At 39.6% G+C, this 24,166-nt stretch overlaps 1 protein-coding gene across 1 annotated transcript; it reads left to right on the plus strand.

Annotated features, from left to right (window-relative positions):
- Nucleotides 1-21: 21 nt before the first annotated feature.
- Nucleotides 22-23,955, plus strand: LOC145488247 (DNA-directed RNA polymerase I subunit RPA2-like). Its single transcript, XM_081467069.1, has 36 exons — nt 22-288; nt 373-450; nt 578-637; nt 1,804-1,878; nt 2,880-2,999; nt 3,371-3,436; nt 4,169-4,243; nt 4,609-4,707; nt 5,240-5,335; nt 5,441-5,517; nt 6,281-6,354; nt 7,156-7,228; nt 8,138-8,191; nt 8,314-8,431; nt 9,169-9,253; nt 9,903-10,009; nt 10,382-10,517; nt 10,611-10,684; nt 11,422-11,628; nt 11,753-11,905; nt 12,418-12,462; nt 12,736-12,843; nt 12,957-13,031; nt 13,464-13,565; nt 14,262-14,345; nt 14,434-14,488; nt 14,723-14,819; nt 16,427-16,499; nt 17,080-17,148; nt 20,390-20,448; nt 20,662-20,759; nt 21,405-21,530; nt 21,982-22,109; nt 22,451-22,498; nt 23,149-23,265; nt 23,459-23,955. The coding sequence occupies exons 1-36, from the start codon at nt 196-198 to the stop codon at nt 23,687-23,689; spliced, it is 3,435 nt and encodes a 1,144-aa protein (XP_081323195.1). The 5' UTR covers nt 22-195; the 3' UTR covers nt 23,690-23,955.
- The last annotated feature ends 211 nt before the right edge of the window (nt 23,956-24,166 follow it).

Here is a 24,166-nt window from a genome sequence, read left to right on the forward strand (position 1 = left end):
CTTTTCTCGACAAATACTCTTTTTCGCCATATTTTTCACAGATAAACGATTTCTTTTTGCGTAAAATATTTTTCTTAGTAGGATTGTACGATAGGATACTTTCACAAAGGCAAAAAAAAAGATTAAAAAAGCGAGATTATGACAATAAATACGTGGAGTGGGGGAAAGGGGTAAGAAACACGTGCTTATCTCAAAATGGCGGCTACACAGGACCGAAACAGCGCTCTTCCAAATTTGAAGAATTTGACCGCATGCAACTTCGGCAAACTGCGAAATGAACAGAGCAAGGTATAATTTGTTTTAATAAGTCACTTCTATGTTAATCTATGTAGATAAGATCACCATTTTGCGTGTTTTTTCATCATCGTCTAGGTGCTGCAAGATCTTGTTAGTCCACACATCCAGTCTTTCAACTTTATGCTAGAAGAGGGCCTTTCCTTGGCGGTTCAGGTGAGAAATGCAGTTTCAATGATTAGTACTCCGGAAATTGTTATGCTAACTCAAGATATTAAAAATTTCAGCATTTTGCCTTGACTGTTATTAAAAATCTATATAAAATATCTGTTGTCACTTTTAGGCTATTCACCCTCGAGAATTTTTGCTTAAAGACGGACAAAAGGCCACACTATACTTCACAGTAAGTTATTTGAAACTGTCCATAGCACTTTGTAGTTGTTTCATTCTAGGATAGATGAACTGAGTGATTGACCCCAGGGGGTGGGGGTGGAGTGGGTTGTGGTGCCATGTTTCTGGATGGGGTTTAACTGATAGCTGAGAATTGGACAGGATTACAACTGTCAGCTGAGAAACGAGGCAGAGGTGGTGGTGTAAAAAAATAAAGACTGCATATGAACCAAATAGCCCATCAGGCTGGCACCTATTTCTGGTTTCTGTAGCACGAAGTGACAAGGAGTACTTCTACTCCACCTTGATTGGATGCTAGTCCATGCAGGGTCACCCATAGCATTAAGTTTGGCGGTACCCATTTATACACCTGGGTGGCTAGAGAGAGGTACTATGGGAGTCAAGTGTCTTGACCAAGAACACAACACAATATCCCTGACCTGGACTGCTCGATCTGAAGATGAATGCACTAACTATGAGGCCCCTGCGTGGCAGTGTGGCCAAGTAATAAGAGCAATGGGCTTCAAATCTGAAGCTTCATTCAGGCCACTTGCTAGTGCTGTATACTCTCAGTAGTCTGGAGTTCAGCTCCTCGGCACGTTTGTATAATTGTAGCAAACAGGTCTTTTATGTTCATTTACATTATTTCTTTGGCTATTTGTTTCCTTTGGCCCTGAGAAGCCCTACCGGTGGAGAAGTAATAATATTTTACTTTATTTTGTAACTGATAGCTGAGATCTAAGGGATCATGTAGGTATCCACAGTCAAGTGTCGATTAATACCCTTGATCGATACCCTTGATCAACGTTGCAATCGATACTCAATCGACATCCCGATCAATACTCAGTCGACACTTGATTTACACTTGATCAACAGGCGGTCGATAGTCCGCAAGTATCAACCGACTCATGCATCGATTGACTGTCGACAGAGATGTTTATGGAGTATTGATCGGGTGTCAACCAAGGTGTCAGTGGAGTGTCAATCAAGTGTTAATTGAGGGTCGATAAGGGCATCAAGTGAGGTATTGAACAACAGTATCGATCAACACTCGACTGTGGATGCCTTTAGTACACATGATCCGATGTAAGATTTGTAAATTTACTGATAGCTGAGAAATGTTTGCACCTTCTATGGCTTTATCTGATTCCATGAATACAACCTGCTCATACCTTTCAGGATGCTTCTATTGGAGTTCCTACATTGTCAGAAAACAACTTGCATGCTTCTCAGATGAAGGTCTTTCCTTCTGAGGTGGGTTTGTAAGGGCACTGTTATCCCCGGGGAGACTCCCACATAAAAGGATGGGGGTGCTTGTCGTACCTTTTAGGGTTTAAAAAAAGTGGTTATCAATGCTACCTCTTCGGGTGTTCAACCTCGAAAGGTCCACTGCAGGAGCTAGCTTTCATGGTACCTTTTAGGGTATTGAGCCGAAAAAAATATGACAGCTATTTGACAGATATTTGACAATCAACTGATACATAAACTTTACTAAAAAAAGGTATTCAAAGCAATTGTCTTTATCGGTATTCAAAAATTTCCGATGAGCACCCCTGTCCTTTTCATATAGAAGTCTCTCCCGGGCTGTCATCACATCCTCACCATATTTCCTTTTACATTGCACCCAAAAAGAATACATGGCCAAAAATAAATAAATAATAAACTTTGGACAACAATGATAGGGCATACAGTACATGTAGATATTTTTTCAAGATCACACTGTGTCACTAACACTTGTTTCCCTCCCTTCCCCTCTCATGCCAAACGTTTCTGTTACTCCTAAGTTGTCCAGGGGCGTATCTAGGGGATCCTGGGGTGCCTGTGATCCCCCTTTTGTAAGCCTTTTTTAAACAGACAACCAACAGGTGGCAAAAACAGTATATGACAATCTGGTGAGTACCCTCACTTTGACACAGTGTGACCCCCCCCCCCCACCCCCCTTTGAAAAATCCTGGCTACGCCCCTGGTTGCCTATTGTTTCTTTCTTAACACAGGACTAGTAAAAAGCACTCAAATGGAAATGAGTTTGTTTGGCCAACATGAAAATGGCCATGTGAGTGAAAGTTGTTTTTACAAATGCAAAAGGTTTTATTATTATAGGACTTACTGAGACAAAAAAAACAAAAAAAACAAAAAAAAAAAACAGAAATGCCTTGTTTAATTTTAGATGTCAGATGTTGTTTTGAGTGCCGATAGATTTATCGCTTTGCTTTGTTCAATTTTTTTTTTTTTTTTTTTTTTTGCCTTTTTCTCAGTGTCGGGAACGTGGTACCACTTACAAAGCCAAACTTCAGGTAACTGTACAGTGGAAGCTTGATAACCAGGTGCAAGGAAATGTTACAAAAGTCATTGGAAATATTCCTATTATGGTCAAGGTAGGTTTAAACAGCTATAAGTTATGATATTTCCTTTAAACTTGAAGTCACAATCAAATTTCATTTTTCTGGTCAAGAATTCTGCAGGCCTTTAGACCAAGCAAGAAGTGGATGATATCCAGTATGTAATGGGCTTGTAGTCGTTTTCACGATTGACTTTTCTCATTGTATTACAATGTATTCTACTGTTGATATGAGGCAGTTCGGGCTGAAACTACAAAATTGTCTAAGACTGCTTTACATGCATATTTGTATTATAATGCAAATTATAAGAAAAGTAAGTGATAATTATTACGAGTACATTACTGTTTGGATCAAGAAGTCCGGGTTTGAAGGCTGGTCTTGCATCTAACATCAGACAATCTTTTTAGTGCAACAACTGCTCGTTAGCAAACCTCACACCTGCAGAACTGGTCCGCAAGCATGAAGAGGCAGAGGTACCTTTAAAGTGTTTGAAAGCTACGTGTATGATAATAATTATTGCAGCTATTGTGTTTGTAACTTAGTGTACTTGAAATTAGTCATAGCTTTATCTGTGTTCTTACTAGGTACTAACAGTTTATTCTGAATTAGTTAGTAACTAATCCTAGATCCTCACAATGAGAAAGTATGTGAAACAATAATTATTCTATCTTTACCGAGGGTTGTAGCTAAGAAAATACCAGTAGTCTCCCAGCTAAGATTTTCATTGAGCCAGACACCATTTTTCACAAGAGACTTGGAACAAAATTTTTGTCCCCAATCTTTTGCAGCACCTTGAATGCAGTGTAGCGGTTTCGGTCCCGTGCTTTACACTTGTCTGATTTTGAAATTACTTCCACGATTACTTCTGAATTGTACTCCACTCAGTCCATTTACTAGTACTAATAGCCGGTTGATATGCTGCTTAAAAGTACAAATCAACTATTTTGTAACGTTGGAAATGGTGGTAGTGAGGCAAAGTTAACTTTGTTCATTCCACTAGCATGCATCTTAGGATTATCATGCATGCCAAAATAGAGTGAGTTTGATAGCATGGATTTGTTAGCTATTTTATAATAAATATAATGTAAGTTTGCACATGAAAATAGCCACTAACTGTACATGTACATGTGGCTGGATTATGGCTAACAACAAAACAAAAAAGTACATGTACGTAATATTTATATGTCAAACTGATGATCTTACAGGAGGCTGGAGGTTATTTCATAATCAATGGAATTGAAAAAGTAATAAGAATGCTTATCTTGCCACGAAGAAACTTTGTAAGTTCTCACCCACGTGTCTTTTCATCCTTATTTTTCTTATGTATTAAATTTGTTCTTTGAAGTACGCCTTGTACATAATTAATTTTTTTTTCTTTTAAAGGTATATGTAGGGTCTGTAAATTTTTCGTACCATGTGTAACACAGATTTCATATGATTTGCAATTTTAAATACTTGCAAATTCCTTTTCAGTTACCTGTATGCTGTGAAGCCATTTAAAAGAGAGACGTCTCTGTTTTTTGTTGTACTCTGTTTTTATGACAACTCTTCTGTTAACAGTTTCTCAACTATCTGTATTGCTGCTGTTATTTAACATACTCTTCCATGATTCAATAATAATTATTATTACTCTGGCCTCTATTAGCCATTAGCTGTCATTCGACCATCTTGGAAGGGTAGAGGTCCTTTATACACAGAATATGGAATACAAATGAGATCAGTTAGAAAGGACCAGACAGCTGTGGTCAGTGTAATACATCACTTTGTTGTATAGTTCATAATGTTCAAGTTCAGTTAGTTAATGTGTTATTGTACAGTGTAGTTTATGTAAACTTCTTTGTTGTTCCACAGTAACAAGGCAATAACCGGAATGCATGATCAATCTGCCTAAGGATATAATTTTATCATCGCATGCTATATTGGTAACAAACTGCTTAATTACTGGTGTGCCGTTAAACCAGTTAGCTTACATGTAATTTGTTTTCTCTCTTATGCCAAGATTCGTGGAAGCTCAAAACTAATTGGCCCATTGGAACCACACAGTACATGTATATTAATTAATTAATTAATTAATTAATTAATTAATTTAACAAATTGTAGGTGTTCCTGGCATGGTCTGGTGATTACTTATTGATTTGATTGGTGCCAATCATTTGTGACAAGTATTTGTTTAGCAAACTTGTTGGCCACACTCAGTACGGGTCAAGAATAGGGGAAACATAGGAAGACTATTTTTTTTGCTGTAAACTTTGTTTTTTAACCATTATGTCTTGCAGAACATGACTCTTCATTACTTATCAGATGGAGTTATAATGATCTGTATTAACCATGAAAAGGAACTATTTTATGTTCCACTTGTTTTCATCCTAAAAGTGAGTATGGAGCAGTTTGCTTATCAAAAATTGGATGTGTTGTCCATTTGACATTTAGTAGAAAAAAAATGTTTATCTACCAAAATTTCTGGTTTCTTATTCAAGGCCTTGGTAAATATAACAGATCACCAAATCTATTGTGATCTTGTCGCAGGAGAGGAGGATAACAGTTTCCTGAAAGAGTAAGTGCCATGCACAGTGATTAGCCCAAGAATATCCAGTTGAAAGTGCATGACATTCAGGGCAAATGCAGGGCTCTCAGTAGATGAGGAGGTGGCCACAGACAGATCTCCACCCTCTGGTTGTCAAGACAACCAGAGGATTGCCTGTTCTGGCTTGGAGTTGAAAGTTAATTGGTAACAGTTCAATGACCCTGTACATGTACATACGTTTTGAAAGTAAGTATTGCAAAAGATTCACATTAGACCACCTTATCAAAAAAGCTACTGAGTGCCCTGAAAGTCCTTTGTAGTTAATATTTGCTCTGTTTCATCAGGATATCCAAACACCAAGGAAAGAGTTGAAAATATGATGCGCAGCAGAGTATGTTTGACAAAATTCAAGGTGTTTGGATAACAGATGAAACACTGTCTTGAGTGTTTGATAACAAAAACGAGAAGTAAAATCGTCAACATCTATGCTAATTAAGACCGGGTATCCAAATCTCCTTCACCGATGTGATTTTCTTTGTTTTAACTTGATGAATTATTAATGAGTTCAAGAAGTGTTTTGAAAAGTCAGTAGTATTCACTTTGGACACTCTTTTCATCTCCATGAGTTGGCTTATGGCAAGAGCTGGTGGCCAGGAAAATTTGTATAATTTACTGCAATAATTTAAAATTGAATGAGTCACACTTTTTTTTTTTTTTTACTGAATAGATATACTTTAAGACCAATTGTGCAGCCTTGTTTTAACTCTTCCATTTGTATTTGCTCTTTATGAAGCTGCATTGCCACAATGCTCAGAACAGCCCATTCAGCAGGAGCTTCTACACAACCGGCAATTCTCAAATTTATTGGTATGTGAGAACATGATAGGCTGCAGATGGAATTCCCATGCTTCTCATACAACTCTGAGACTTCTTACTAACTTGCTGTCCTACTCCCTGCATGGGGTGGCTGTGCCCGCAGTACAAGTGGCGGGCAAAACTAAGCTGTCCTACGGAAACGAACCCAAAACGACACAATAATAGCTTTTTTCTTCACAGCTAACAAAAATAAAGACAATTTGGCTTCCTCTAATAGTTAACTTGAGAACTGCAGGTTTAATTTGACGAGGAACAGCATAATTTGTTCAAAATAACGTGGCACTCGACGAATGCCGGATGGAGACACAAAATGTTTCATATTTTTCACTTTTTACAATCTGATAATTATCATGGTCTTTGGAATTGTAAATCCCTTTTCGTGAATATTTAATGCCATCTCCAGTGAGAAAACTTGCCTGATTTCAATGCCTTTCCTGTTAACTTACATCGACGTCAGGACAATAAAGTTTTTCCTGCCAGCTGAATCCTGATTGGTCTATTCAAATTTCCGGCCTGCCAGCCATATGCAAGGCTGTACCTTCGTATCTACTAAGTATCTTCTTGATACTCACCTTCCTACCTTTGCGAGCTTGTCTTCCTTTCTAGTTTCTCAGTTATCTACCTCAACAATGTCCAACATTCTTGTTATCTACACTCATTTACTAGTCTCTAAATCATTCACCTAAGTATACTACTTGACACTTGTCAACCTGGTTACCTACTTTAGCTTCCTATCTAAGCACGTAGTACATGCTACTGTCCTATCTCACACTGTTTGTAATGTTCCATTAGGAGAGAGATTTAGAGTAAAGATGAGATTACCAGACTGGTACACAGATGAAGAGGTGGCTCATTATGTTCTACAGTAAGTGATACATTTTGAGGCATATCAGTTGGGTAATAATAGGTGTTACTGGTTGCTGGAACAAAAAATGATTATTTAAGGAGGAGAACTTACAAACTTCTATGCATAGAAACCTGGACCGTACCTTAATGCATGATATTTTCATGACAGGTTAATTTCACAAATTTTGCAATTTAAAAAAAAATTGCAAAATTAAAGTGACGCAACAGTAAGTCTAGCAAAGATAACATGATGCAAAAATTCAGTAACCTATGTTATGTTACTGTTGTCATATAGTTCTGCTGTTGTGTTTTTGTTAATTTTGATGTTATGGTACGTTTGATAACGTCGGTTTACTAAATTCAAGACATGTTGAAGTAACATTGCCACAGAAATAAATCTTGTGTTACTCAAAACCGCGAGGTGAAAGTGATTCAAAATACAAAATTTGCGCAAAATCGTGGAATTTAAGTGTCGCAAAATATGCGTACCTCAAAATCGCAAATAAACATGTCACAAAAATTTCATGTTATAAGGTAGTCAACATGGCCATAGCCAGTATCAGGCAAACTGAGGCATTTGCTTCTGTCATATTGTTGTTTCTGTACTTTCTTTTTTAAAGGGGGAAAGTTAAAAAAGCTGCTAAATACCTGTAGGAAGAGAATTTAACCAAGGAGATTGCCTCAGTCATTACTGTTTTTTGGCTATGACCAGGTAGATATCAAGGCATCTTTTTCAGAGATTAGGCTCAGATGATCATGATTAAAATAACATTTGGTCTTTGCATGTGTTTACCTCTTGACTTTTTCCTATGTAAGTTTCATAGATAAACCTTCCCTGCAGCAATTAAGCCCAAGGAAAATCGTTGTAAAGAATTTTAATCCAGTGCTTCATTGTCAAAATTTATGGATGGTTGTATCTTTATTTCAGACAGTGTGTTTGTGTTCACCTGGATGGAAACATGGACAAGTTTAATTTACTGGTGTAAGTTTAAAGCATTAGTCAGAACATTTTGAGTAGGTGCATCAGGACTAATTTTGTTTTTGTAAATATCTTTATTGCATAGCATGTTGCAACAATTCCTGCTTGATATTTGTATCTTTCAGTTTTATGGCAAGGAAGCTGTATGCATTGGCACTAGAAAAGTGTTCCCCAGAGTCAGCTGATAATCCTATGATGCAAGAAGTACTTCTTGGTGGGCACTTGTATCTCATGTGTTTAAAGGTAGTGGAGAGCAATATATCAATGCCTTTGAAAAAAAAAAAGGCCTATTTTTAGGTCTTTGTGTGAAAGATGGTCGTAATTATTTTGAGTTAACTTATTATCACTATAAAAATTAATATTTTAACTACAGTGGAACCCCATTTATACGGTCACTAACGGGCCATGAACATTTGGCTGTATCAATGGGGTGGCTGTACTAATGGGGTAGGATCAAATGTCATGATTGGTCTAAATTGAGTGACATCTTAACAGATTTCACAAGCATCTGGAATGCAGATACAATTTTAAAAAAATTAAACTTCAATCAATTCAGACAATATTAACACTGGAAAGAAGAACATTGGTTTGAGTGGCTGTGTAAATGGGATAAAATTATAAAGGATTATACAGGTTGGGATTTCAGAATGTGGCCATTGGCCATATTAACGGGGTGACTGCATTTATGGTGTTTTCTTATGAGAAAATGCATCCATGGCATTTTGACAAAGAATAGTGGCCATAATAACGAGGTGACCGTATCAGCAAGGTGACCGTAAGGCGGGGATCTGCTGTATTTCAATTGATTTTCATTTCTTCCTTACATAAAAAGCCTTGTAAGTGACAGACTTCTCAACATCCATTGGAGCATGTGAACAGTACATTGCAAATTCCATAAAAATAAATTACTTAATATTACTTAGCTTGTGTAATGCCAGTCAAAAGTGGCAGGAATTAAAATTTTTTTTTTTTCTTGGCAGGAAAAGTTAGAGTTTTGGCTATATAGAGTGCGAGAGGCCCTTGAGAAAGCTATGACAAAAAAGCAAGATTTCCATTTAAATACAGGTGAGTGCTGTATTATTTAAGATAGTGAATTTGGAGTACTAGTGTGGTACGTCGCAATGTAGACTACATGTTATGCAGCTGCCTGAAGTTGCATTCTCGTCCCCAAAGGCTGCGCTCCTTTTGGTCAGCACCAAGAATCACAACCTCTGGCCGGACCCAATTTTCTGAGCATGTGCAGAGACACTGGAAGTCCATGATTCAAGGACTTCTGCTCAAATCTGGCACATCTGGTTGGCTAAGAATACAAAACAAATACTCTGCACATACTCAGAAAATCAGGTCCAGCCAGAGGTTGCAATTCTTGGTGCTGACCAAAAGGAGTGTGGCCTCTGGGGATGAGAATGCCTGAAGCTGTGTAACAACTGCAGACAGTTGCATGCAGCACAATGCAGTGATTTACTGGAAAACAAAAAATTATACAGGCAAATACTTTTTGCACACACAGTATAAATCATCCAAATAGTTGGCTAGCTATGATTTCATAAGTTAAAGAAAACTCTTTGTACAGATGACTTAGATTTAAAATTCCCAGATCAAAGTTCTGATGAGCAAATCACTTGGTGAATAACTTTTGCCAACTTTCAGTGAATATCTACCTCCACTGATCTGATTTAATTGGTAATTTGTCTTCTGTTATGTTGTTTCACAGCAACTTTGCTACAAGCAATGCAATATGGTGCAAATATATCACACCAAATGGAGTATCTTCTTGCTACTGGAAATCTAATATCAAGATCAGGTCATGGACTTATGCAGGTTACTGATTATTACAAATTTTTTGTTTGTCTAATGAAATCGCTAAGAACTCCCCATTCTCCAATTTTGAATCTCAAGACTTGACAAATGCTTAATGTCTTGATTTAAAGTTCCACTCTGATCATTCTCACAAACAAAAAAGAAAACATTACTTGACTGTATACATGTATTTCTTTTACTTGTTACTTGAGGCAAACAAGTGCCCTTAAATTCAATCAGAGCTGTTGCTAATTTTGTGAATTTTTGGAACAAAATTATTTAGTGTTCTCTCATTTGTATGGTGTTGTAAGTTCTTCTTTCTGTTTGCCAATGATTTTTACAGCTGAATTACTTTCCATGGACCTTTTTGACAGTGAATTTTTCTCGTTGAAGGTCTCAGGATTCTCAGTTGTAGCAGACCGGCTCAACTTTTATAGGTTCCTGTCCCATTTCCGCTGTGTCCACAGAGGTTCCTTCTTTTCCCAGATGAGAACAACATCTGTCAGAAAATTATTGCCTGAAGCTTGGGGTATGCTTTAACCAAAAGTGACACTGTTCTTTTCTTCCAAAAGATACTTGATTAAGCCTTATGGTTATGTTACATTTTTGTTTTATATTTTAGGTTTCCTGTGTCCTGTTCATACTCCAGACGGTGCTCCTTGTGGTTTGTTGAACCACATGGCTGCATCCTGCCAGGTAAATAACCACAGAGAAACATGCACAGTGATGGACGGAGTGAAGTTCATAATCTTGTGATTATTACAAACTTGGCACCAAGGTCAATTTAGGAGTTCTTGTCAAATGTTCAAATTGTGTTCCTACAAATTGGTGTCAGATTATATGTATCTAGAGCACTTCCTCCAACTTCAGCAGGGCTTGCATTTGTTAATCAGTCCCTTTAGTGACTATAGTACTCTAGGAATTGGAAGAAGGAATATCTGACTGAAAGACAAGGGATCCTAACAAATTCTTCAACCAGCGATTTTGTCGATCTTCCATCCTCTGAATTTGGAACAAAAAATGCGAAAATTGCTAACGTGTTGTCTAATCATTGTTGTCAAGCTGGAAAAGCTCTGAAAGCTGGCACTTTTTTTGGCTTAAGAAAAAGTATGCATGCGAGCCACGTGGCCCATCAGCCTGACACTTATCTCCACTTTCAGTGGCATGAAGTGACTAGGAGTGCTCCCCCTTTGGGTGGGATGCTAGTCCATCACAGGATTACCCCCAGCATTAAAATCACCGGTACCCATTTATACACCTGGGCAGAGGGGGATCTGTGAGAGTAAAATGTCTCACCCAAGAACACAACACAATGTCCTCAGCCAGGGCTCAAACCAGGATTACTCAATACAGAGGTGAGCACACTTGTCAAGAGGCTAGCGTGCCTCCACTTTTTTGACTTCTCAGTAAAAAAATTATTCCTTGACCTCCAGGTTGTGAATACTGTACCACAGACTGCCCATCTCTCCAGACTCCTGTGTTCATTAGGGATGACTCTGAACGATGCCCCAGCGCCTGCTGATATGAAGTCTTGTTATACAGTTGTATTGGATGGTAGAGTCCTTGGCAGAGTTGATATGGACCTCGCTCCAGCTCTTGTAAACAGGCTCCGGATGTTAAAAGTACTTGGACAAGAAAAGGTATGTACTGGTTTTAAATGATGTATTAAATTTTGGGAAATATGTTTTCTTAGAGTAGTTTGTGTTATGATCAGTATTCACAGAATTTGAGAATATTGTGCTTTTTGCCATCCTTGTCTGCCAGGTTCCTCAGATGTTAGAGATATGTCTTGTGCCCATTACAAGTGTGGCCAGTCAGTATCCCGCCCTCTTCCTCTTCTCCACTCCAGCTCGGATGATGAGGCCAGTTTTCAACCTGGCAGCTGGTAAAGTGGAAATGATTGGGACTTTTGAGCAGGTCAGTCTGTAGAAATCTACTGAACAATCATGCACAAATAATGGACAAATTTGCGCTTGTGGCACCAAACAAACAGTTGTGCATGATTTGAGGCTACACCTGCTCATCCTCTCCTCACCCCACCCCACCAACAATGTTGGACACTAGTGCCTGCAATTACTCCTGAGTTTCAACATTGTGTTGGGTGGGGGAGGGGGGGCAAACAGCAACACACACCATACAATAACTAGTAACACAAAGAGGCTCTTCTACTTATCACTCACTGTGTATTTACATACTCTTTGTAACTGGGCTGACAAGGGAGCAGTCTGTTCTCTCTCTCCTCCGCAGAGGCTCAAAAGGGATTTTTTTGGGTGGGAAGAGTTCGCTGAATGGACCGCACCACGCGTGCACTCACCGCAAATGCATGAACGTTTCAAATCTCTGCGGAGGAGAGAGGTCTATTCTTATATTGTACATCTAACCACAGGCTCATCAGATTTCTACACTTATTAATGAATCTATTTTTACAGGTTTATATGAACATTGCTGTTGTCCAAGAAGAATCCCATGAAGGGGTATGTATGTGAAATGAATTGCGCTTTTCATGGTTAACTTTTCTCATTTGCATAACAATGAAATCTACCCTGTGTTTGAGGCAATTTTGGGCAATTTTGTAGTATCTGTCTGAAATTGCCTCAAATCACATTGGATTACAAATTAACGCAAACGTGAAAAATTAACTGTGAAAAGTGCTGTTGTGTAAGTGTTACTACTGTTCTGTTACTGACTATCACCTCACCTAAACACGGAAGAACACTTTTTTTCTCCTTTTTTTATGCCATTACCAGGAAACAACTCACCTTGAATTGAAACAGACGAGCATGTTGAGTGCCATTGCAAGTTTAACGCCATACTCTGATTTTAACCAAAGTCCTCGTAACATGTATCAGTGTCAGGTAAACTACTTGGAACATTACATTACATGTGTGGTATTTCGTCTGTAAGCTCGTGCTCTGTTACTGTAATCTTTATTGACTCACACACGTTGTGTTTTCTACTTGTTGTTTAGATGGGAAAACAAACAATGGGAACACCAGCTCAGGCACTGAAACACCGCGGTGATAACAAACTCTACAGGATACAGGTGAGGGGGGACACCATTGGGTTGTGCTGACATGCTTGCCACGAATCAAAGTAATGATGTATTCATTGGGCTTTTAAGTACAATGGATGGATAAAACCTTTTCCACACTTCCACTTCTTTTTACTTTGAATTCTTTTAGCTTTGAGTCAGTCGTGTTTTTAACTGAGAGGGCGTAGATCTTGATCTATTTGAAGCTACCAGGTCCAAACCAAACTTATGAGAGTGAAAATACATGTGTGTGATTCAGTGTTAGTTATTGTCCTGCTTGCGCTAGCCTGAGAATGCTGACAAATATCCAGCTGTACACAGGCTAAGCTTTGCTGAAGATTTCTGTTCACCTGAATGTCCTACAGGCAGTCTTAGTTGCGATTCAAAAGTTACTTCCAAAGAGAAATTGCGTACAAGTTCTATTGATGATCTTGTTTTCATCAGACACCGCAAAGTCCTCTGGTAAGACCCGCTGCTCATGATGAGTTATCCATTGATAACTACGCTTTAGGAACAAATGCTGTTGTGGCTGTTATCTCTTACACGGTAAGTTTAAGTTCAATGACGGCGAAGGCGACTTTATCATAACTGGAACTCAATTTTCTTTCCAGTTACTATCCCCGTAACCAGTCATAACTAACTTTGTACAACAATTACTGGCTTCTACACCTTAAATATTTCTTAACAGGGCTTTAAACTGAAGAACACTAAGCTCTTAACAGTCTCCTCTATGATAAAAGGGAGTTTAAGAAACCACGACGGGAACATCACTAAACAAACGGTTTAATGAGAAGAACAATGGCTGTACCCGTGCGTTATAATTATTGGTACATTTCTTTGTCGTCCTCTGCAAAACAACAACGTGAAATGATCAAATTCTGCGTTGTCCAGAAAACGTGAACCACGACGGCTGATTTTTTTATTTTTATTTCAAATGTTTCGCCCTGTTCCAGATTCAGTTTCGTGATAGTTTTGACACTAAGAAACAAAGGAAGAGTATCACGAGATTCGTAGGCAAACTATAAAATCATTTTCAATCGACGTTGTCTTCGGCGTCGCGTCCTGGTTTCTTAAACTCCCTAATGTCGGATCAGTACCTTTGATAAAACCGTCAGCATTTCTGTTACTGTATTAGCCTAGATTTGATTCACATACAATCAGCATTTGTATTGGTGTCAGATAAGCGAAAACCTGCATATACCAAACCCAGCTAACAACGCATTGTGTTTGTATTTTTTGAAGGGATATGATATGGAAGATGCAATGATCCTTAACAAAGCATCGTTTGAGCGTGGGTTTGCTCATGGCACTGTGATAAAGTGCGAGGTTTGTAGCGGAATCTACGGTTGCTATCTCCTGTCACATCACCTATGAACTGAATCTTACTGCTTCATTTTTCTTTCTTTCTTCATAGATAGTTGATCTTGTCAAAATCTCTGGAAACACGAAAGCTTCAAGCCTCAGATTTTGTGAGTGTTTTGTCATTATTTTGTTCCTTGCAAGGATTAAAACTTTTCAGACGTATTAAATATAGTTGCCCTTGTTGTCGCGAAATTTTAAATGCTCCCGGTCTACTCTGCCCGATCTACTCCGATCTCCGCCCGAAATCTTTTGACAAAAATTAGTTCTTGTTTCCCAAAGAACATGAATTGTTTGGTTTATGTCACATCAGCGGACACACTACTTCCCATTTATTTTCTCAGGCTGTCTTCCTGATGATAAACGAGTTGAAGGATTTCTCGACACTGATGGTCTGCCACCAATTGGAGCCAAGCTGGAGACAGGGAACCCGTATTACTGGTAAGAAACCTGTGTTACTGGTGACAAATCCGTATTACTGGTAAGAAATCTGTGAAACTGGTGACAAACCTGTATAACTGGTTAAGGAACACTACCTCACTGGCAAGGAAACGAGTTGAAAATTACCGTTCACTTGATCTCAACCTACGGAAATATTTTTGAGAGAACGTTTCTACCAAGATCAGGAACCATTGAAAATATAGAGTGAATTTCTTGATTCGATACTTACAGTAACAATAGTGATGCGTGTTATCTATACATCCATCGCTGCATCTTTAGCTTGGCTACTAGTATCGAGTCTGGTCAGTTCTGGCCCTCTCTGTGTTATGCAACGCGACGCTCTAAGGACAGACTCTCTCCTGAGAGCGTAACGTTGCGTGATTGAGGGCTGAACTGGAGTAGTATCGACTCTAACATTTTTTTACACCATTCCATTCCTCAAATTTCTCTGCCATTTAAGTGCCCCTATGATCAAATTTGCGATATCCATTTTTTTACATTTTCGTACACAACAGGTCTTTCCTAGATATCTTGCCAAATTTCAATCTATTACGAACATTAGAACTCGCTTTTTTTGGACCTTTTATTTCTGAGAAGTTACGGCCGCCATTAATTTTCCATGTTCCAAGTCCTGGTTGCGATTTGGAGTAAATGAAGTCATTTTCTCAAAAATAACACATGGGTTGAAATTATAATAACAGTTAGTATTGTAATTCGCACAAAGAATAAAAGGAACTTTTGACTCTTATATTCGTGCAATTTTCTACAAGTTACAAGTTGCTAGAATAACGACCAGCGAGTGATGACGTCATATTATGCGTGTCATCTGATTGGCTCAGGGTAGCGCGTCATGTTATCTCAGTCAGTGTGTTATTGGCTGTTATTCACGTGACGTAATTGCTCTCGGTCAACCTGATAAGACGTCAAGTCCGATACTGGTCAGTTATTAGCATCACTTGCTTTGTGGAGGCTTGTCAATAATTCAGGAAATTTGTTTGGCTGAAAAATAAACAAACTCTTTGAGCTATTTTACGGAGACTTACAATATTGTTCTATAACGCTGTGGTGTGGAGCACCTTCAATCTTGTGTCGTTGCCATTCAAGATATAAGTTACAACCTACATCATTATGGAACTTAGAACTTCGAGGCAAATATTACAGTGTGACTACTCTAACCGAGCCACTTTGAAAAGATTTAGCCAATCAGAACGTTACTTGAGAACAAAGGATGGCGATCTTTTTCTCAAATAAACCATTAACATTGAAGAATACGAACAACGCATCTTAACAAAATTGAAAACCCAATAAAGTGCGAGGAGTTGCCAACCTCTCAGGAAACTTTGCCATTTGTTGGTTGGTTAGTTTCGATCCTAAACTTTGCGCGCTTTTCAATGATTTCGGTTTAGTTGTCGCAAAATGAGTTTTCAAGCTACATTTTTCGAGCGGGATTACGATTATGACAATTCGCTGGTTGGCAAGGACTGAATCTCTAAGAGAGTATATAAAGCAGTCGTTAGTAGTTTAAGTAGTGCCATCTTCCTTAGGGCTAGAGTTAGGATCAGTCAGCTGTCTCTTAATTAAAATATTCACTGCTTCGATTATCCCAGTTACATTGACGGCAATACTGGTCAAGTAAACATCAAGAAATACAGCAGCTTGGAAAGCGCGATTGTTGACGATGTAAGTAGCAGACTTCTCATTTGTTGGTGTGTTTAGTTCGGCACACACTAGGGAACATAATGCAGGAATGTGAAGAGAGGAAAAGTCCCTTTGTTTGTACGCATAGGATGCATCTAGCAGTGATAGTGCGCGAGCTGGTGTACACGAAGTGAATACGGTTTATTTCTATGTTGTAGCGGGGACAGGTTGCTAGAACTGTATATACCATTCGACATTGAAAACTGAGGTCATTTTGCCCCTGCCTCAATGCACGGATTCAAACCAGCTGGATCTTATGCAGCATGTTGCGGGGTCAAAATGTTGTTTCTGCACAATAACTTTTTTGCAGAAACGGGCATGTCACACGCGGACAACCGTTGCTGCAACATATTCCCGCTTCATGGCCCCTCAACGTGTCCCTTACAGTGTGTCGACCTTAATTCAAAGCTCTGTGGTTGTGTGAAAATATAGAAAATACGCCTGCATGTTGAGGTGTCTGGTACTCTGGCAAATGCGAGTGGCGAGCGGTTAAAGTAATGTTGGTCTTTTCCAATTCTTGTAGACAAAATGAATAGCTGTATTTGTTATCTTACCTTTTTAGGTAAAAATTCTTGGAAATGATGATGGCACTGCTTCACTCCAAAAAGCTGCTATTAAATTAAGAATACAGGTATGACGAATAATTTCGTTTGACGCACAGTACCACTTCTCAGTAGCTTACGTCACAACCACCTTGTATCGCATTATGAACAGTTGAGTACCACGTGAAAGTACAGCTTAATAGCTTTCATTGAATGGTCACACACTAGGGTTTAATCCGCAAACTGAAATGTTTGAACCACTCTGTACAGCATAATGAACAGCACCATATGAAAGTTTCATGTGAATGGCCACAAGCTAGGGTTTCATGCGGAGACTTAAACGTTTGAACTCCTTTGTGCAGCGTAATACACAGAACCATATGAAAGTACTGCTCAAAAACAATCACGGAATGAAATGTAAAACGACCTAATTGTCATATAATCTGACGTATATGAGTAATAACGAAGAGGCAAGATTTGCTGTTACTCCGAGTTTCGTGCTTACGCACTCATCAGACAGTATTTAATGATAAGCATTCCTATCAACTAGATATATATACACGGTATTAAACAATAGGCTAATTGCTGGACTAGTTGCATTACAATAAGTGATAGTTATACTGGAAAACAATAGGTGTGAAGACAGAAATTACGGGGACGAGTATAAACTGCGTGGGTGCAGTACAATATAAAGAAAGTGTCAAGCGTTCTTCAAGTAGAATTTGTTCTCGTGCCGGCATTTAGAAATAAGTTCTGATCTTTTGTTTAGTAGATTGTCGTTGCTATGTTTGATAATCATTAGTTTTTCTGTGAGGCAGAGGTCGCATCGTTTGGAAATGTTGTTGTAGGGTCTTGCACGGCTAATAATTGACCATTTGATGTTGAAGTCTTGTTTTTTGTCGTGTAGTTGCCAGATGTATTTAGAAAGCTCGGTGCTGTTGATGTGTTTTCTGTGCTTAAATGTGGATTTGTGCTGCGAGAATCTCTGTTTGAATGTTCCTTCTGTCAGTCCAATGTAGTTCTTGGTTGTGTTGTTAGTTGTAACTTGTGCGTTGTAGATTACACTGGAAGTCAGGCATTTGTTGTCTAGCGGGCATTGGTCTTTTTTGCGGCAGTTGCATTGCTCTCCGGTGATTGCGTTGGCGTTGTTGTCGGCGTTTGTTATTTTCATGTTGTGTTTGTTGATTACTGTTTTCATGTTGTCCATGCAACTGTAGCTGACTTTGACGTTGTTTTTGTTGAAGAGGCTGTGGTATTTATGTTGGTTCGGAAAGTGCTTAGATATGAGCTTCAGGAATGTTCTACCGATGTTTGTCTTTACGTTTTTACTAAATGGAGGGTTGTACCATATAATGTTTCTTTGTCTGTTGCGTCGGGGGCGTGTTGGTTGATTGTCTTCGTTGTAAATTAGTGTTTCAGAGTATCCGCTGGCTTTCAAAGCAGTTTCGTAGATTGGTTTGGCCTTGTTGAATTCGTGTTCGTTGCATGAGTTGGCGGAAATACGGCGATTGATGGATGCTGGAAGTTGCTTTATTATGTTAGGTGGGTGGTTAGACTTTGTGTTGATGTACTGCGGCTCGTCGTTAGGCTTTCTGTAGGGGCAGTAGGTACCTTTTGTAAGATCGAAGGTGACGTCCAGGTAGTTAACAATTTTCATGTTAGTCTGTATGGTAATGTTAAGTCCATATGTCTTGAAGCGTCTTGTTATGTCCTTCCTTGTACGGTCTGCTTGAGGTCCGGAGATGTTTTTGAAGATGGCAAGTCCGTCGTCTCTGATCGCCTGGATCAAGAAAAACAACAGTTCTTTTGACGTTACTATGGGCAGCTTCGACGGAGCCGAAGTATGCGAGCTCGTAGGCTTATTCATTCTCGACGACCTGTGTAACATATACGGGATAGACAACATCGGGCTTTACAGAGACGACGGACTTGCCATCTTCAAAAACATCTCCGGACCTCAAGCAGACCGTACAAGGAAGGACATAACAAGACGCTTCAAGACATATGGACTTAACATTACCATACAGACTAACATGAAAATTGTTAACTACCTGGACGTCACCTTCGATCTTACAAAAGGTACCTACTGCCCCTACAGAAAGCCTAACGACGAGCCGCAGTACATCAACACAAAGTCTAACCACCCACCTAACATAATAAAGCAACTTCCAGCATCCATCAATCGCCGTATTTCCGCCAACTCATGCAACGAACACGAATTCAACAAGGCCAAACCAATCTACGAAACTGCTTTGAAAGCCAGCGGATACTCTGAAACACTAATTTACAACGAAGACAATCAACCAACACGCCCCCGACGCAACAGACAAAGAAACATTATATGGTACAACCCTCCATTTAGTAAAAACGTAAAGACAAACATCGGTAGAACATTCCTGAAGCTCATATCTAAGCACTTTCCGAACCAACATAAATACCACAGCCTCTTCAACAAAAACAACGTCAAAGTCAGCTACAGTTGCATGGACAACATGAAAACAGTAATCAACAAACACAACATGAAAATAACAAACGCCGACAACAACGCCAACGCAATCACCGGAGAGCAATGCAACTGCCGCAAAAAAGACCAATGCCCGCTAGACAACAAATGCCTGACTTCCAGTGTAATCTACAACGCACAAGTTACAACTAACAACACAACCAAGAACTACATTGGACTGACAGAAGGAACATTCAAACAGAGATTCTCGCAGCACAAATCCACATTTAAGCACAGAAAACACATCAACAGCACCGAGCTTTCTAAATACATCTGGCAACTACACGACAAAAAACAAGACTTCAACATCAAATGGTCAATTATTAGCCGTGCAAGACCCTACAACAACATTTCCAAACGATGCGACCTCTGCCTCACAGAAAAACTAATGATTATCAAACATAGCAACGACAATCTACTAAACAAAAGATCAGAACTTATTTCTAAATGCCGGCACGAGAACAAATTCTACTTGAAGAACGCTTGACACTTTCTTTATATTGTACTGCACCCACGCAGTTTATACTCGTCCCCGTAATTTCTGTCTTCACACCTATTGTTTTCCAGTATAACTATCACTTATTGTAATGCAACTAGTCCAGCAATTAGCCTATTGTTTAATACCGTGTATATATATCTAGTTGATAGGAATGCTTATCATTAAATACTGTCTGATGAGTGCGTAAGCACGAAACTCGGAGTAACAGCAAATCTTGCCTCTTCGTTATTACTCATATACTCAGCTCTACACTATATGTGTATTGAGCACTATTTTAATGGGATCTGCTACTTCCTCATATGGTTATAATCTGACGTATTATTTTCAGAGGAACCCAATTATTGGAGACAAGTTCTCAAGTCGGCATGGACAGAAAGGAATTTGTAGGTATGTCTTTCTTTGCCAAGTAAATCAGTTCTTAAGGCGACTGCTGTATCACAGTGTTTGCACTGAATATTTTTCACTTGCGCCTGTTTGGAACTTTTTGCATCATGTTGCGCAAAGGCTCTCTAAAGGGTTTCAGTATTCAATTTACGGGAGGTCTAAGTGTCAGTAATTTAGGAATATTTTATCCTCATTGTATTTTTTTTTTCTTTTCAGCCAGAAATGGCCAATTGAGAATATGCCTTTTACAGAATCAGGCATGACTCCAGATATCATATTTAATCCTCACGGCTTTCCCTCTCGTATGACAATCGGTAAGGGCTCAAACACTTAAAACAGCTACGTCGCGCTTTTTGCGCATCTTGGAAAGCTTAGCTTAATTTTTTCAAGTTCGTCGTTTGTAATCCGTTTCAATCTTCTCCATCCTTAACCATCCTTGTTCCTTTATGGTTTGTTATCATCTCTTTGGTGTTTTTTTTATCTCAGTAAACTATTATTTTCGGGTTTCGCTCAATTTGAAAGTAATTTTTACCGGCCAAAATTGGTCAAGGCCTTGGCCACATAGGGGGTCTCGGATCTGCTCCCAAGGAACTCTTCTAAAACCTATGTTCTTACTACAGATTTGAATTCAAATTAGTTTGTTAAAAATGGCTTAAAAATCAGCAATTCGTTAGTCTGAATGCAAAAGGAAAGATCTCTCAAAAATGGGTGTCATCAGAGCACAATGACACCGATTTATATGACTACAGGTAAAGCCTGAACACAAGCATCACAGCCAAGTTTGAACTGGACCTTGTCAAAATATCAGTCTAAACATACCGTCATTTCCCGTAAATGTGGTTATGTGTTGGGGTCAGCCTCGAGTCTCTTTACAAGTCTATATTACCCATTAGGCTGGGTGCATTACTCCGATTTTCGTGGTTCCGCTTATATTTAAATTATATTTTTCTTTTGTCCAGGTATGATGATAGAGAGTATGGCTGGTAAATCCGCCAGTCTCAATGGACTAGCGTATGATGCTACACCATTTACCTTCTCAGAAGAGGATCCTGCTATTGATTACTTTGGAAACCTCTTGACACAATGTATGGTTTTTCCTTCTGCTGAATTTGTCTAGATGGAAACAGCTAATTTTCGCCGCTAGAATTCGGTGGTTTCTTGTAGTTGGTTAGCAGAGGACGGCTTAGACATGAACTCAGATGTATAACGCACTCGATAAACCACTGTGCTGCTCGCGAAATCTTTGCCTGATTTTCAGGGGGGTCGTTTGAGAACAGACTCGTTAAACCCGGGTTAAAAGACAAAGCGGTTTCAACCAACGATATATTACATTGTCGTGAAAATTTTACTTGGAAGCAAAAAATTAACCATTTTTCCTCATGCACAATGCTCGATCAGAGTGCTGAGGGCGGGTCAAACATTGGGAAACCATTTAACTTCGCGACGAAAATCCTTGTAGAATTTTGAGTGAAGACGTCTGAGCGTTGACCAAGCTGGAGATAGTTTTTAACATTAACTCAAGTCTTGATCTTTCAGCCGGGTACAATTACTACGGCACAGAACGAATGTACAGTGGCACGGACGGCCGTGAGTTTGAAGTTGACATCTTTTTTGGAGTAGTTTACTATCAGCGACTGAGGCACATGGTGGCAGACAAGTATCAGGTAAAATAAAGCCTTCTCCCTCCGCTCCCATTGTACTCGCTTTTGGTTTCGTTGTCGAGAGGTTTCGCGCCAGTGAATGATGACATCATGTTATGCGTGTCATCTGATTGGCTCTAACAGTTGTGTCACGTGGTTTCGACTAGTGTTTTACTGGTTGTCATTCACAGGCTCTTCTTGTTTAGCAGTCAGCTTGATAAAAACTTGTGTCTGACACTGGAATGGCATTTGTACTTAGCTGAACAGATGGGTTTTAAGCGCAACTAATCGTAACAGATCGTGCGCTACAAGGGTTCTAGATTTGCGCCACACTGCAAGGAATTATTGTTTTGATCGTTTTTCAGGTTCGGACAACAGGCCCCATAGACATACTAACTCATCAGCCAGTGCAGGTAACAGTTTTTATCCGTTTGTGTTTCTATCATCTGAAGTCACCAGTAAGTGATGACATCACTTTATGCGTGTCATCTGATTGGCTATGGACAATGTGTCACGTGACTTCAACCAGTGTTTTATTGGTTGTTATTGTGAGACACAGCCTGTTCATTGGTCGACGTGATAACGCCAACAGTCTGATACTGGGTAGGACCTTGGTGTAACAAAATGGTTTGCACCGTACTTACTGTACTCACTGTACTTACACTGATGTATTCTACGCGCGGATAGGAGAGAAGAGAACCGCCCGGAAAGGACGACCGTGAGGGTGCTGGATAGAAGGAAGCTTCTCTTAATCCCCTCATGATTGTAGTTCACGTTTTCTGTTCGTCTCTCTCGCTTGTTTTGCCTTTCTTCATTGTCCGCCCAGACCTCAGACAGTCCACTTAACTGTCAGACTGCTGAACGAGAAGCAAGAGAATCAAGCGGGAAAATAACTGCCATTACTTTACGGCTCGCCTCTAATTTTCTTGCGGACTTTTTTCCGGATCGCGCTTGTTGATCGAATTCCTTACCACCACTCAGGTTGCTAATACTGTAAACTGTTGAAGGCAAATTGTGATTACATACATTTACGGCTGACAGTACTCGCACGTTCACTTTTCAGGGTCGTAAAAGACATGGAGGCATTCGGTTTGGTGAAATGGAAAGGGACGCCCTCCTGGCGCATGGTACATCGTTTCTGTTGCAAGATCGACTCATGAACTGCTCAGACAAAACAGTGGTAAGAATTGTCTAACATCTTAGTATATCTTCCGTCAGTGTAACTTACTTCCTTTGCCGAAATCTAGTCTCCCCTTCAGCCTTCAGGTAGGCTCCTAGGGCTGGTCACACAATCTTCGGAGAAAGATTGCGTGATGAACCAAAAGATAGGACTTCACGTATGTCTGACCTAATGATCCTTTCCTCCCCTCTAGGGTCAGGTGTGTACTAAGTGTGGCAGTATACTCTCTCCTCTCCTGGACAAACCTGCCGTTGAGTTGGCAGCTGCGGCTGCGCACAGAGAACGGAAGTGGACTTGCAAAACTTGTGAAAGCAGCGAACACATTCAGCTGTTAGCTTTCCCTTACGTCTTCCGTTATCTTGTGGCCGAGTTGGCGGGCATGAATATCAAGACGTCTTTGGAAGTGAAAAGAGTTGGAACTTAATAGTCGACGAACCTGTAGTGGAAAGAGGCGATGTGCTGAATTTCCAGCTCAAAACAGCAGCTAAGGGAACGGCTACAAAGAATTGGATACAGTTGAGTCACAATCCCGTCCCGAACCCGCGAGTTTTGACAGTGATATTGCTCTGCGACGTTTCATAGTGATACAAACGGCGTTGACGTCTGTGCGATAACTCTTCAGGCATTTTTAAGAGAATTTGCTAAGGACGACACGTTTACCCGAGAGAATAAAGTGTAGTTTTATCTAGATAGTCGAATGCTTTTCTCATTTCTACCTATGGTTCATGTGGGCATTTTGTTGAGATTACTTCTCGGAAACTGTTAGTGCTATCAAATCGTAAACGACGGGTTGCAAGTTGCACTGGGTAATACAACATTGTCATCTGTTGCGTTGTGCCCATAGAGCGGGCCGTGACGTAAAAAAAAAATCCGTGTCGAGAGCATGATGCATACACCGTGT

Source organism: Orbicella franksi, chromosome 5 (genome assembly GCF_964199315.1).
Source record: "Orbicella franksi chromosome 5, jaOrbFran1.1, whole genome shotgun sequence".
NCBI lineage: Eukaryota > Metazoa > Cnidaria > Anthozoa > Scleractinia > Merulinidae > Orbicella > Orbicella franksi.

Bases quoted from the DNA above. Each gene is read 5' to 3' on its own strand.
- LOC145488247 (XM_081467069.1), top strand. From the start codon at position 196: ATGGCGGCTACACAGGACCGAAACAGCGCTCTTCCAAATTTGAAGAAT. The intron at 7,229-8,137 runs GTAAGTGATACA...TCTTTATTTCAG, and splicing joins GTGGCTCATTATGTTCTACA to ACAGTGTGTTTGTGTTCACC. The intron at 23,266-23,458 runs GTAAGAATTGTC...CCTCCCCTCTAG, and splicing joins ACTGCTCAGACAAAACAGTG to GGTCAGGTGTGTACTAAGTG.